Source organism: Heterodontus francisci, chromosome 9 (assembly GCF_036365525.1).
Source record: "Heterodontus francisci isolate sHetFra1 chromosome 9, sHetFra1.hap1, whole genome shotgun sequence".
NCBI lineage: Eukaryota > Metazoa > Chordata > Chondrichthyes > Heterodontiformes > Heterodontidae > Heterodontus > Heterodontus francisci.
In genome coordinates this window covers 115,036,342-115,051,980 of record NC_090379.1, presented here as the reverse complement: position 1 = coordinate 115,051,980, position 15,639 = coordinate 115,036,342, and the positions used below count along the sequence as shown (strand labels likewise).

At 40.4% G+C, this 15,639-nt stretch overlaps 1 protein-coding gene across 3 annotated transcripts in view; it reads left to right on the top strand.

The window, feature by feature from the left end:
• numb (NUMB endocytic adaptor protein) overlaps positions 1-15,639 on the top strand; it is a 202,681-nt gene that overhangs the window by 128,822 nt on the left and 58,220 nt on the right. For all 3 annotated transcript variants that reach the window (XM_068039741.1, XM_068039739.1, XM_068039740.1), the window contains one exon: positions 1,226-1,300. In XM_068039741.1, coding sequence (XP_067895842.1) covers positions 1,226-1,300 — 75 coding nt within the window. The remainder of the gene's footprint in view (positions 1-1,225; positions 1,301-15,639) is intronic.

Below are 15,639 nucleotides of genomic sequence, written 5' to 3'. Positions count from 1 at the left end.
TTTCTACTGAGACCCTGCTTGAAGAGCACAAATTTGAAATATCAGCAGGGTGTCTTTCTTTGCTTCCTCATATTTCAGGTACTCTGGAAAACGTCATGAACCTCTCCAACATGTACTGGTTAACATTCTGTTGTGAATTTGTTGTTTTATCTGTGCAATAATATTTGTGAAACCTGACATCACTTTGACCACAGTGCTAATTTATTACTGATAATTCTGAGGAAGTACTGGGCACACTGGAGTTGAAGTATTTATACCTTTCTGACATGCTTTTCACACTGTTCTATTCAGTTATAAATTGGGAATACTTGTACAATACATTGCAATAAGGTGGAAGTGTAGATTGTGTAAGTAGTTAGAGTGCACCATCCCTTAGGTAAGGACCACCTACAATGTGACAGATGAAAACTATAATTTTAGTGAAACAGATTATCAACAGGATAAATGTCCTCCGTTATTAAGAGTTATCTGTCACTGTCTATCTTCACCTTTTTCGAGTTGGACTAGAAATTTGAAAAAATAACACTTACAATATCAGTAACAGATTTTACAAATTAGTACTGGTTTCAATGCAAAGCCAATTGAGGAATTGGGATAACGTATGAAGTATGACAGCCATACTCAGTTGAATTATCAATGACATTTAAAATTCTGATATTTCCTCATACCTTGAAACACTTGTGAATTTAAATGTGGCAAGAAAGGGAATGAGTGCACGCTAATAAAAATGAAGTAAAAAGGAAAATCTAGTTTTGATGACAGTAACCTCATTTTATGCATCATTATGTGGGACTTATTCCTTTTCCTCTCCTGTCGGCACAGATTTTACTTGGCATAGAGTTCCACTTGCCAAAGTAGTTATTCTTACTCCTTCTCAATGCTTGTGCATTATCAGCATGCTAATCAACTATCGGATCATCACAACTGAACCCAATCCTGTGCATGCCCAAAGTCCACACTCACCGGGTTAAGATAATGATCAGGAGAAGATGGATGCTGAAACCAATTGTAGCACCACAATTATTGAGGCTGAGTCTGCGATTGGCTAATTTCACAGATAGGGGAGAATGTTGACTCATTTGACTCCAGCAGTTAACAGGGTATATTTATCCACTGAATCCAACCACGGAGTTCATCATGATTTTATCTTGAACTAAATTTGCTGGAATCAAGCTGGAATATGTTGAGGCTGATCAGAAGTTTGACTTTTATTTTCTTTTTCCAGTACTTAGGCCACGTGGAGGTAGACGAATCTCGAGGGATGCACATCTGTGAGGAAGCTGTAAAGAGACTGAAATCTGTATGTATATACATGTTTTAAAAAGCATAACTCTAATTAAAAAAAACGTATTGAATCTGCAAATACTGACATTATGTTGTTTCACAATCTAAAGCAAGGAATACTCTAAAGTAGAACTTCCTAATTGAAAGAGCAATAACTTCAATGGGATGAGAGGAAAATGGAACCAAACTTTGCCAGGAAAAATTCTAACGAAATAATGCATGATCTTTAAGGAAGAGGTGTGTCAGGTACAGGTTAGGAACATCCCAACAAGAGGGGAAGGCAGAGGAACCAAAGCCAGAGCTCCTTGGTTGATGAGGGAGATATAGAATATGATGAAACAAGAAAAAGGAGGGCATATGATGCATGTAAGGTAAATTCTTCAAGCAAGAACCAGGCCAAATGCAATAAGTTGAGAGGGGAAGTGAAGAGGAAATTAAGACCGGCAATGAGAGAATAGAATGGCAGTTAACATAAAAGGGAACCCTAAAATCTTCTACCGGCATGTAAATGCTAAATGGGTAGTAAGCGTCAGGGTGGGGCTTGTTCGGGACAAAGAGTGTTTTATATATAGAGAGCAAGGCTAGAATATTTAATGAGTACTTTGTATTGGTGTTTACAAAGGAAAGGATGCTGACAGAATATTCGTGGAAGCTGAGGTGGTAGCAGTAATAGATGGGATGAAAATTGATCGGATGTACTGGAAAGTCTGGCTATGCTTAGAGTGGATAAATCACCTGTTCCGCATGGCTTACATTGCAAATTGCTAATAAGGGAATTTGGGGTGGAGATCGCAGAAGGGTTTAGCATAATCTTGCCTAGATACAGGGGAAGGGTTAGAGGATTGGAGAGTTGTTCAAGCAAATGTGTAAGGACATTCCTAGTAACTATGGGCCGGTCAGTTTAACCTCAGTGTTGAGTAAGGCTTTCGAAACAATAATTGGGGGGAAAAAAATCAACAGGCACTTGTAGAGGTTTGAGTTAATTAAGAAAAGCCAGCATGGATTTGTACAAGGCAGATAGTGTTTGACTAATCTAATTGAATCTTTTGATGAAGCAACACGGGTTGATGAAGAGAATGTGTTGGATGTTGTCAATATAGATTATAATAAGTGTTTGATCAAGTATCGCAAAAACAAAATTAAAGCTCATGGAGTAGGAAGGATGAAAAATTGACTTAAGGACAGAAAACAGCCAGTCATGGTAAATGGTTGTTTTTCAGAATGCAGGATGGTAGACAGTGGTGTTCCCAAGGGTTAATGCTATATAAATGACTGTCAATTTTCAAAATTTGCCGATGATACGTAACTTGAAGGTGTGGCAAACAGTGAGGATGTTACCAATCGACTGCAACAGGACATAGATAGGCTAGCAGAATGGGCAGACAAGTGGCAGATGGAATTTAATAGAGAGAAGTGTGTGGTGATGCATTTTGGCAGATGGGATAGGGTGAGGCAATATAGACTAATTGGCACAGTTCTAAAGAGTTTGCAGGGACCGAGGGACCTGGGGTTTATGTGCATAGATCTTAGAAGGTGCGGGATATATTGAGAGAGTAATTAGCAAAGCATATGTGATTTTCGGCTTCATAAATAGAGCTATTGTGTACAAAAGCAGGGAAGTTCGCTGAACCTTTCTAAAGGTCCGGTTAGGCTACAACTCGAATATTGTATTCAGTTCTAGTCACCACACTTGAGGAAGGATATGAAGGTTCTTGAGACGGTGCAGAGGGGACTGACTAGAATATTATCAAGGATGAGGGAATTTAGTTACAAGGTTAGCTTGGAGAAGTTAGCGTTGTTATGGGGGAAAAGGAGATTGAGGGGAGATTTGATAGAGGTGTACAAGATAATGATGGGTTTAGATAAGGTAGACAAAGAAAAGCTGTTCCCATCAGCTAATGGTACAAGGACTAAGGGACACAGATTTAAGTTTTGAGCAAGAGATACAGGGGAGATGTGAGGGCGAACATTTTACCGCAGCGAGTGGTAATGACCTGGAACTCACTGCCTATGAGGATGGTGGAAGCAGATACAATGAATGATTTCAAAAAGAAATTGAATAGGCAGTTGAGGAAATAAAATTTGTAGGGCTATGGGAATGAAGCAGGGGAACTGGACTGACTGGATTGCTCCACAGAGAGCTGGCATGACCCAATGGCTGAATGGCCTCCTGTGCCATAATGACTGACTCTATAACTCATGCTCTTTGCAGTCTTGCTGTACTAGCTTTGTGTTACATGTTGTCATGCTTAATGGTCTCTGAACTTTGTTTTATGCACCTATCAAACATGTGACATAGTTCAGTTTTGCTCGTTATTGCCACTGCATGGTGAAGCACTTAATATGCTGTGTTTTGTGTGCTATATGGCAGGTCTGCATCTATGATTTTTGTCTCTTCTAACGTATTCCCACCCCCCCCCGCCCCACCTCCCCAAGACCTCCAACCCTGACTAGGCTTTGCTGATCTTCCAGAGACCGGACACTTGCCTGCCAAAAGGTGGAGTGTCTGTTTGGCAGCTGTTACCCAGCTCGTCAGTTTAGGACACCATTGGTAAAGATCTGGGAGCGTTATGCTGGCTTCCTCAGCCAGATGTATAATCTGCCAAGACCCAAGAAGTAGACTGTGTTGTGTCATGTGACTAGAAGACACCACTGACTTAGACAGGGATTGATTTGTCTTCAGTCTTATTTCAAATATGGATTGTGTATTTTGACACACTGACAAGGTATGATGTGAAACTATTTACATGGACATGTTATGCATACTGCAGTGTGCATGGGTGTTGAATTACAATGATGAGTAGAGTCTCATTGTTGCTGTTTAAAATGTGTACAAGCTATAGATTATACCAGTTTTTAAGTGTTGTGTGTACATTTTGGAAGTTTGTGAATTATATTTTATATATCCTTATTAATTATATATATTTCCCACTCAGCAATTTTCTCCCTTCTTTGGGTGCGCCATATCAAGTCCAGATAATACTTCCCCTGAGCCGGACGGCTTTCGTTTATAATCTAAACAGAGCTTTGTGTCTTTTTCATTGCTGTCAACTAAGACCTCATAATGGAACACATAGTTGTTAGATGAGTGGTGTTGTGTAATGTTTGATTTGCAGAATATATGTTAATTTTTTGGCACAGGTATTTTGTTTACTATGTTATACTTCAGGTACACATTTCTCATCTGTACGTTCAAATGGAAAACTGCAAATGACTTGGATGAAGGAATAGAGTGTTGTCTATCCAAATTTGGAGATGACAGTAAAGTTAGGAGGCAAGTGAGTTGTGTAGATGGAAGCAGAAAATTACAGAGGGACATATGGAGGAAGTGAGTAGGCAAAACTGTAGCAGATCGATTTTAGCGTGGATCCAAAAGAGTCAAATCAGAATTTTATTTTTTTTTAATTGAGAGACCATGAGCTGTGGAGTAACAGGGAGGTGTCCCTGTACACAGATCACTAAAAGCTAGTTCACAGATACATAAAATAATCAAAAAGTCTAATGGGATGTTGGTTTCTATCGCAAGGGGCTTTACAAATGGGAGGAAGTGATGCTTCAGTTTTACAGAGCTTTGGTCAGACCCCATCTACTGTGTTCAGTTCTGAGCACTGCACCTCAGGAAGGATATATTGGCCTTGGGAGGGGAACGATGCAGATTCAGCAGAATGATGCTGGCTTAAAGGGTTAATTTGAGGACCAGTTACTTCAATTTATCTTGTACAAGCAGAGACCCGCAAAACATTTGTGGTGAAATTCGCATCCTTATTGCAACAGTACTTTTTTAAATCCCCTTCCCATGCAATCTCTCTCATGCCGTACCCATTTGTTTTTCTTGAATGAGGGCTGTAGTTTAAACTGGGGGATATAAGTACTGTATTAAATCTGTAGTTTAACTAGTTACTTAATATTACTACCAATAATCATTGAGTGTCATTTCAAAACTCGAAATCTGAATTAGTTATACAAAATACAGTAGACATGGCAGGGCAGGTGATGTGTTGCAGCTGTAGCATGTGGGACTTGGTGGACACATATGATCCGCAGGAACCACATCTGCAGTAAGTGTCTGCAACTCAAGGAACTTCAGCTCAGAGTTAATGAGCTGGAGTCTGAGCTTTCGACACTGCGATGCATCAGGGAGGGAGAAATGTACCTGGACACTTTGTTCTAGGAGGCTGTCACACCCCTTAGGTTACGTTCTTCAGATTTGGTCCGTGATTATGGACAGGGAGGTGTGACTAAGAGTGAGACAGGTATGGTGATCTAGAAGGTAGTATTGGAGGAGCCTCAATCCTTGCACTTGTCCAGCAGGTACGAGGTTCTTGGAGCCTGTGTGGACAACAGCAGGGATTGCAGGAAGGATGAACAAACTGACCGCAGTACCGTGGTGCAGGGGGCCATTCAAGTCAGGGGTGTAAAAAGGAAAGTAGTAGTAGTGGAGGATAGATACTGTTCTCTGCAGCTGAGAACGTGAGTCCTGAAGACTGTGCTGCCTGCCCTGTGCCAGGGTTAAGGACATCTCCTCGGGGCTGGAGAGGAACTTGGAGTGGGAGGGGAAGGTCGAGTTGTCGTGGTTCACGTAAGTACCAATGACATAGGTACGATTGAGAGGTTCTGATAAGGGAGTATGAGCAGCTAGGGCTAAATTTAAAAAGCAGAACCACAATGGTGCAAATCTCTGGATTACTACCTTAACCATGAGCAAATTAGCATAGGATAAATAAAATCATTTGAAGGTTCAAAGATGGGTGTGGGAGAAATGGGTTTCAAATCGTGGAGCACTGGCACCTGTACTGGGGAAAGGGGGAGCTGTTCCATTGGGAAGGGTTTCACTTAAACCGAGCTGAGACCAGTGTCCTGGCGAATTGAATAACTAGGGCTGTAGGGAGGGCTTTGAACTAAATAGTGGGTGGATGGGTTCGGGTGAGGGGAAATTTAGAAAGTTTGAGAAAGGGCAAATCAATAGTGCAGGGTACAAACATAAGGGTGTACGAGCAAATAGGGTCAGAGTAGAGAAATATAGTAAAAAGACAGAATTAAAGGCGCTTTATTTGAATGCACACAGCATTCGTAACATTAATGCCACAAATAGAAATAAATGAGTATGACATGATAGCCATTACAGAGACTTGGTTGTAAGGCGAGCAAGACTGAGAACTGGATATTCAGGGGTATTTGACATTTCAATTGGATAGGAAGAAAGGAAAAGGAGGTATGGAGCTCTGTTAATAAAGGCAAAGATCGGTACAGTAGTGAAAAATGATCTTGTATCTATCTTCACAGTATCAGACCCTAAAAGCATCCCAGTAGTAGAAAATTTGGGGGCAAAAAGGCGGTAGCAACTTATAACAATCACTATTACCAGGGGGAAATAAAGTTCCAGAGAAACTACTTGGGACTAAAGGCTGACCGGTCCCTTGGACCTAATGGCCTGTATCCAATGGTCTTAAAAGAAGTGACTGTAGAGATAGTGGATGCACAGGTTGTAATCTTCCAAAATTCTCTAGATTTTTGAAAGGTCCCAGTTATTTGGAAAAACGTAAATGTAAAAGCAATGCAACCATTGGGAACATAGGCGCAGGAGTAGGCCATTCAGCCCATCGAACCTGCCCCACCATTCAATATGATCATGGCTGATCTTCCACTTCAATGCCTTTTTCCCACACTTCCTCCTTATGTCATTTGTATTTAGAAATCTGTCAATCTCTGCTTTAAACATACTCAATGACTGAGCTTCCACAGCCCTCTGGAGTAGAGAATTCCAAAGATTCATAACCCTCTGAGTAAAGAACTTTCTAGGGTTTATTTCTGGAGGAATGGAATTGGTAAGTAGAGAAATTATGCTAAGCTTGTGTTGAACATTGGTTAGATCACACTTGGAGTACTGTGTATAGTTCTGATCGCCATATTATAAAAAGGTTAGGGAGACACTGGAGAAGGTGCAAAAAAGATTTCCAAAGATGATACCAGAACTGCGTGGTTATACCCATCAGCAAAGGATGAACAGGCTAGGTCTCTTCTCTTGAATAGAGAAGGCTGAGGGGTGGTCCAATAATGTCTTTAAAATTATCAAAGGTTTTGATCGAGTAAACCGAGTTTTCCACTTGTAGGGAAGAGCAAAACTATAGGCCATCAATAAATGATAGTCACCAAGAAATCAAATAGGGAATTCAGAAGAAACTTCTTTACTCAGTGAGTAGTGAAAATGTGGAACTTACCACAGGTGTTATTGAGGTGAATAGTGTAAGATGCATTTAAGGGGAGACCAGATCAAGCAAATAAAGAAGAAAGGAATTGAGGTTTATGCTGAAAGTTAGATGAGGAGCAGTGGGAGGAGACTTAAGTCAGCCATAAATACTGACATGACTAGTTGTACAGAATGGCCTGTTTCTGCGCTGTACTATGCAGTGCCACTGAATAATTGATTGAAGAAGGGAAGGAAGGATTTTGTTCTGTCTGGGTTCAGAGCCTGTTCCAAAGATAGGTCAACTTAGTTGAATGTAATGCTACCCAACTGAAATTTTAAGTGACATAAAATTTGAGTATCCATCGGGGCCAAGTTGTCAATTGGGAATTGATTATTACCCTCAGTACGCTATGCAACATTTTGTAGTTAATCTGCAATTACAGTAAGTGCAAACAGAGAAAATTAAAAATACAGTTAACTTAGATGGAATGAATCACATATGTAATGTTTCAAATGTAAGATCCTGTAATTTAGGTAATTGTCCTTACTACTGAATAAATCAAAATGCTGAAATGGTTGGTTTGAATCAGTGAAAAACTTCCACTCCATAACTATCCATTATGCTGCTCAAACATTATGTAAAGTATCTTTTTTTTCAGAACTGGCACTGTTCAGTTTTGACTGCCATGATTGCAATATTTAAAATGATAGTGCTATCAGCTTATTTTAATGTACAAAGTCAGTAGGAATTGAACTAAGTATGCTGAATGTGGAGCCTTTGCAACTATTTTGATCAGAGTCAGTGAGTGACCCTGGAGTTTTCAATGCCTCTAGACAAAATACATGCAAGTGCCCTTTTAAAGAGGAGGGCTGCACTGCTACGAATGGCCCAGTGAAGCTAAGATTGCATAAATAAATCAGGATGCCAGCTTTCCAATATCACTGCTAAACTATATCCAGTGGTGCCTACTGAACAGGGAAGATTTGAAGTGTACTAGTAGTGTTGTCTTGTTCTAGGGTGCTTGACCACATACAAGGTCTTGAATGAGTGACCAGCTGTTGGAGTGACCCTCCTCGTGGACCCTTTGCGTACTGAACCTATTAATGGCTGTTTTCGTCAGGCCCTTGGTTTCAAATAAGTTGCTATGGAGGGGAAGCTAATTTGGCTGATAATGTGATTGACTAAAACAGATGTGCACTTGACTTATTGATCAGTGGTGGGGGTGAGTGAATTAGAACCACTTCATGGCCCAGTTCCACAGCAAGCTACTTGTATTACCTGCTGAAAAATTCAGCACTCTCAACATTAGGGTGTGAGGAGCATGCGAGGAGAGGTGGTGAGACATGCTTAAGTGAGTGAGCAAAAACGTGAAAGATGGAATATAATGTGGAGAAATGTGAAGTTATCCACTTTGGTAGGACAAGATAGAAAATTTAGAATATGTTTTAAATGGAGAGAGACGAGGAAATGTTGGTATTCGGGGGAGGGAAGTCCCGGATGTCCTTGTATGCGAATGAGAACTTTAATGTGCAGTACAGCAAGCAATTGGGAAAGCAAATGTTATGTTAGCCTTTATTACAGAGGAATTGGAGTATGAGTAAAGAAGGTTTACTGCATTTGTCTAGGGCAGGGGTCAACAACCTCTTTTACCTGAAGAGCCTTTTTAAAAAAAAAATTGCCAAAATAAAAACTATTGGGAGCCATTAGACAGAATTTCAGCATTTCTAAACCAAATACTTGGCAAATTGCCAAGTCTCTGGTAGAATGCATAATTTATATAAATAATAAACAAAATACATGTATTGAATTTATGTATCAATAGAAAAAGAATTGAAATTACCTAACTCTGAATTATTGTTTTTTGACTTTTTTAAACCATAATTTTGTCAGTAAAGTCATCTTTAAAACTAAAACTATAACTTAAGATGTGTAGAATTAAGACATTTTTTGGACTGTTGATCCTCCTGATTTATTTTTAAAAACCTTCTAAATAGCACATTCAAAATAATTTATCGTCTCAGTTGTATTAGAAACAATAATGGTTGCAACCATAAAACTTGTTCCTCGAACCAAAGGCATTATCTATAACCATGGTGAAACGATACCACTCAAACAGGTTTATTTAGAGCACGATGATGTTTCTGGTTAAAATAATCATTTGAAACAATTTGGGCAGCATAATTAGCTTTTTATCCTCCATAAAAACAAGGCTCATACTTTTCTTGACTTTTTTTTTCATGTTAATATTCAACTGGAAAAGGTTGAGAGCCGCAAATGAGATTTTAGAGTTGCATGCGACTCCAGTTGTAGACCACACTGGGAGTTCTGTGCAGTTTTGGTATCCTTTCCTAAGGAAGGATATACTTGCCGCCTTGGGGGGGTGCAACAAAGGTTCACTGGATTGATTCCTGGGATGAGTGATTTGTCCTATGAGGAGCGATTGAGTAGACTCTGCCTGTATTCCTTGGAGTTTAGAAGAATGAGAGGTGATCTCATTGAAATGCAAAATTAACAAGGGGCTTGCCAGGGTCGATGTAGAGAGACTGTTGCCCTTGACTGGAGAGCCAAGAAGTAGTCTCAGAATCAGGGTTCCACCATTTAGAAGTGAGATGAGAAATTTCTTCACTCAAAGGATTTGAACCTTTGGAATTCTGTACCCCAGAGAGCTGTAGATATTCATTCATTCAACAGTCAAGTTAGAGATTGATAGATTTTTGAATACTAAGGGAATTAAGTGATATGGAGGGGTGGTGGGAGTAAAGTGAAATTCATGTTAAAGTTCAGCCATGATTTTATTGAATGGTGGAGGAGGCTTGAAAGGCCAAATTGCCTATTCCTCCTGCTTAAGTTATGTTTAACATGTAAACCTAACCAGACTGGATTGCAGGTTGTACACTGCACAGAATCAATTGCGAAACAAATGCAGCAGGTTTTCGAACCGAGGCAGACTGAAACTTGCATTACAAACACATTGGTTCCATATGTTCTTGCAAAAATGTTGTTTGCTAAGTCCCAGGAACATAGTTTTGTTGGCTGTACAAAACAGATGAATATCCCTAGATACATGACTGCATAATGATAAGCCACTTGTTGCTTCCCAGGCGATTCTTGTGTTGGTGCATCAATTGGCTCACTTAATGAGACGTAATTGTTTGTAACTCTGTACACAATGTGATGCAATTATACTGGCTAATTTCTTGATTAATTCTCTTAAAGTTGAAGGCTGTCTTTTCTGACATACCATATTACAATAATGAACAGAAAAGTTTGAAAGATCTAAAACATAAATTGTAATTTAGAGCTAATTTTAATGAGCCTGAAATCACCAACCATTTAAATATCCATTTTCTATGGTAATGTACAATAATGTCATCATGCATGCATTATTACTGTGAGCTTCTTTACATTATAGTGAAAAGTCTACTTTGTTTCTTTTAGAGATAAGTATATCACTGACTTTTTGTAAACACACTTCAAAGTGATGTGCAGTTAGGGATTAAAAATTCACAGAAGGATTTTCTGATCTCCCAGGTGATGTGGTATATTCTTCTAGTTCAGGGGAATTCCAGGTTCGATTCTCTGTCTGTGCTGATCTCAAGTACTAGAGGCACTATAACTGACCTTACCATCCCAGGGTTAGGGAAGGGGAAAAGCTCCATTGGAGCTCCTACTCTAATGTGTTATCCAGTGACACCTACTCGAAAATATTTGCAAGTGGTGACTTTCTTTGGTTTTGCTTGCACTTCCATTGATTTGCATCTGCTGGTCCCCGTTGCTCGCAATTGTGGAGTATATCCAAGACCACTTTCCTTTTAGCTGGTGGAAAATCTGTTTCGTTGTAAAATACATTTGATGGGCAACCTGATGTAAAAGTCATACAAGTTAACTTTTTAAACATGAATGTATATTGAGCAAGCATGTCTCAAATTGATTTTTTTATTTATAATTATTTTTTTAAAGCTTCAGTTTTAATAAGTGCAGTGGCATTCAGTAGTTGACCAGAAATTTATAATGAGTTGAAGATCATTTGAGTTTTAGCTTTTGACTTTGGGTCATTGCTCCTTATTAAAATAAGTCACAAAATCAGAAGTCAGGAGAGCCAGACAAAGATTTTGTGTGCACTACCCCTCAACTTGCATCACTCCTCCCATCCAAAGAACCATGGATGAAGAAGTTCAGGTCAGCTGGTCCCTTTATGCTTCTGATCTCAACTGGATTATGGGAGGTTTTGGACAGTGACTATGAGGATGAGGGTTAATGTGAGGTTTAAAATAATGAGTTGATCTTGCATCTCTGGGATCTGGATTCAGTTTCACTGCAGACTGATGAGATGAGAGCTCTGTATTTTGGCTGTTAGTGGCATACATGAAATGAGTTTGCTTAGTCCCAGTTCAGTTTCAAGAGGGTGTGGGCTTACAGGACCAAACTGGCCCCTAATTCAACACAACTGGTAGTCTTGTGGAATGGCTGGTATGGGAAATGACAACAAATGTCCAATTGGTGCATTGGAGAGTGAACTACTGAGATTGAATATGATGCAAAATATTGGGGCAGAGTAGAGGGAATTCTGCTCTGCATTTTGCTACTGTCCTGACTTGGAAGTATGTGACATAGTGTGCTTGAAAAGAGTTTCATTCCCTAGCACTAACATCACACATCCTTGATGAGCATATACATTTTTAAAAATGGGAATAAAATAAACAATAGAGATCCTTTTTTAAGTGGCTGAAACATGCACAGAAGTCAAATTCAAAGCTGGAGAAAGGCTACACTGTTGATCTGAATTTGACTGACAAAGAATGTTTTTATGTTTTTATTCTTTTTTGTTTTTAAATGCGTTAAGTATGTACTTGTATCTCAACCACTCAACAATGCCGCTGCATTTTGTCTACTGGTGAATACACTGTTTGTTCTCAGTCTCATTATTCTTGATGAAGAAACCCAAATGTGCAACACTAGCAAGCTTGTTAACCGCTGGTCAAAGCAGAAACCTAGTCTCTGAATATTAATTGGAGTTGTGGGGTGACTGCACTCTTGGCCATCATCAGAAATTGTTATTCTTCTAATTCTTTGCAACAACTTAGCAGTTTCCTGCCCCATTTCTCCCTTCCCTCTGTATGTGATTCCAGTTACTGCAGTTCTTTGGTACCTTGCCCAAACAGCTATTTCATGTGAATCTAGATAGTAAGAGCCAGCAAAACGCTCTCCTTATTCAGTGTCATTTTCTAGTAGTAGTTACTGGATAGCAATCAGAAAGGGATGCTTGCCCTTCCCCCTCCTGGCGCTTCATTAAGTTTGAGTTACTGAAGCCTTCATGGCCCCAGCTAAGAACCAACTTGGCGCAGATCAGAACCTGGGACGTCTCTTGCCTGTGAAATATAGGGCTACATTGTGCAATGCAAGTTTTAAAAAAAATTAATTTTAATGTAAATGCATTTCTACGATTCCCTGGCAAAACATTGTGCATGCCCATTTTAGTAATTTAGTGTGACAAAGGTACTCCTTGCAGTGTATGCAAGAAGTAGGAGTTGACCATATGGCCCCATAAACTTGCTCCACCATTCAATAAGATCATGGCTGATCTACCTCAGCTACACTTGGCTGCATTATCTTCATATCCCTCGCTGCCTTAAATCCAAAAATCTATCAATCTCAGCCATGAATATACTCAACAACAGAGCATCCACAGTCCTCTGGGTTTGAGTATTCCAAAGATTGACAACCCTCTGAGTGAATAAATTTCTTCTCATCTTCATCCTAAATAGCTGATCCCTTTTCCCAAGACAATGAATCACAGAATCGTTACAGCACAGAAGGAGGCCATTTGACTCCTGTCTGCACTGATATCTTTAGTTCTAGACTCTCCAGCCAGGGGAAACGGCCTCTGAGGGCTTGACTGTATAGATGCTAAGAATTTTATATGTTTCATTGATATCACCTTTCATCTAAACTCAAGAGAATTTGGCCCATTGTACTTGATCTGTCCTCTTAGGGCAACCTTCCCATCCTAGGAATCAATCTTGTGAACCTTCATTGCACCACTTCTAAGACAAATATACCGTTCCTTGGGTAAGGAGACCAAAACTGTGTATAGTATTCCAGGTTAGTTTCAACAAACCCCTACATAATTGCGGCAAGACCTGCTTACTGTTCTACTCCAATACTGTATTAGAGGCTAATATTCCATATGCCTTCGTAATTGCTTGCATGTTAATATTGTCAACTTTGAGACTGCACAGTTTTTTAATGACTGTTCCTACTGAGTATTTCCTAGGAAATAGGTTTTCCAACTAATAATAAAAAAAAAATTCCCCCAACAGCACTGTGGGTGTACCCGCACTAGATGGACTGCAATGGTTCAAGAAGGCGGCTCACCACCACCTTCAAGGCAATTAGGGATGGTCAACAAATGCTGGCCTTGCCAGCAATGCCCACATCCCATGAAACCAATGAAAAAAAATTGAAAAAGATGCTTTTGAGAGCAGGGATATAGCTTATTCCAGAAATTGGGTGGTTGTGATCAGTCTGTAATAGTAATCATGCTGGGGCTGGAAGAATGCTTCTGTCAACCAACAACAAAACTTATGTTTATATTAAGGGCCAGCTCGGGTCTGCAAAAAAAAAAACCTGACCCAAGCCCAATAGAACCACATCCGACCCGAGCCTGACCTGGCCCGAGTCCTTCCATTTTTTCCCGCTCCCGGCCCGACCCGACCATCAGTTAACTTACCTTCTGTTTTTCACTTTCTTGCTGATCTGCACAAGCTTAAAATTATTGTAACAAAACTACCTTTCCAGTCCAAAAATTTAATTGACAGGAAAGCCACTTATCTGTGCTAGAGTATGTCATTGGGTTCGGGTCGGGTAGCAGGCCTTTAATTTATATAGCACCTTTAATGTAATAAAATGTCCAAAGGCACTTTACAGGAGCGTTATAAACTAAGTATGACACCAAGCCACAAAATGAGATATTAGGTCAGATCACCAAAAGCTTGGTAAAAGAGGTAGGTTTTAAGAAGTGTCTTAAAGGAGGAAAACGAGGTGGAGAGGCCGAGAGAAGGTATTCCAGAGCTTGGAACCTAGGCAACTGAAGGTGAAACCACCAATGGTGGAGCGATGAAAATGAAGGATACACAAGAGGCCAGAATTAGAGGACCTCAGATATCTAGGATGGTTGTGGGGCTGGGGAAGATTAGAGAGATAGGGAGGGGCGAGACCACGTAGGGATTTGAAAATAAGGATGGGAATTTTAAAATCAAGACATTGCTTGACCGAGAGCCAGTGAAGGTCAATGAGCACAGGGATGATAGGGGAACAGGACTTGGTGCGAGCTCAGACATGGACAGCAGAGTTTTGGATGACGTTAAGTTTACAGAGAGTAGAATATGGGAGACCAGCCAGGGGTGCATTGGAATAGTCAAGTCCAGAGGTAACAAAGTCATGCTTGAGGGTTTCAGCAGCAGATGAGCTGAGACGGGCGAAGTCTGGCGATGTTAGAGATGGAAATAGGCGGTCTTAGTGATGTCATGAATGAGATCGGACGCTCATCTCGGGGTCAAATGCGACACCAAGGTTGCAAACAGACTGGTTTAATCTCAGATCATAACCGGGGGAGGGATGGAGTCAGTTGCTAGGGAACGGAGTTTGGCATGTGGACCGAAAACAATGGTTTCAGTCATCCCAATTTTTAACTGGAGTACATTTCTGCTCATGCCAGATAAGCAGTCCGCTAATTTAACAACAGTGGAGGAGTGGAAAGTGGTGGTGAGGTAGAGCTGAGTGTCATCAGCATTGATGTGGAAACTAACGCCATGCTTTCGGATGATGTCACCGAGGGGAAGCATGTAGATGAGAAGTAGAAGAGAGGCCAAGGATCAATCCTTGGGTGGGGGGGGGGACACGGATGGTAATGGTGTGGGAGCAGGAAGGGAAGCCACTGCAAGTGATTCTGTAGCTACGATTAAATAGATAAGAATGGAACCAGGTGAGAGCAGTCTCACCCAGGTGGATGTCAATGGAGAGACATTGGAGGACGATGGTGTAGTCATTTGTGTCAAAGGGAGCAGACAGGATGTGAAGGACAAGGAGCGATAGTTTACTCTTGTCAGTCGCATAGGATGCCATTTATGACTTTGAGAGCCGTTTCGCAACTCTGGCAGGGGCAAAA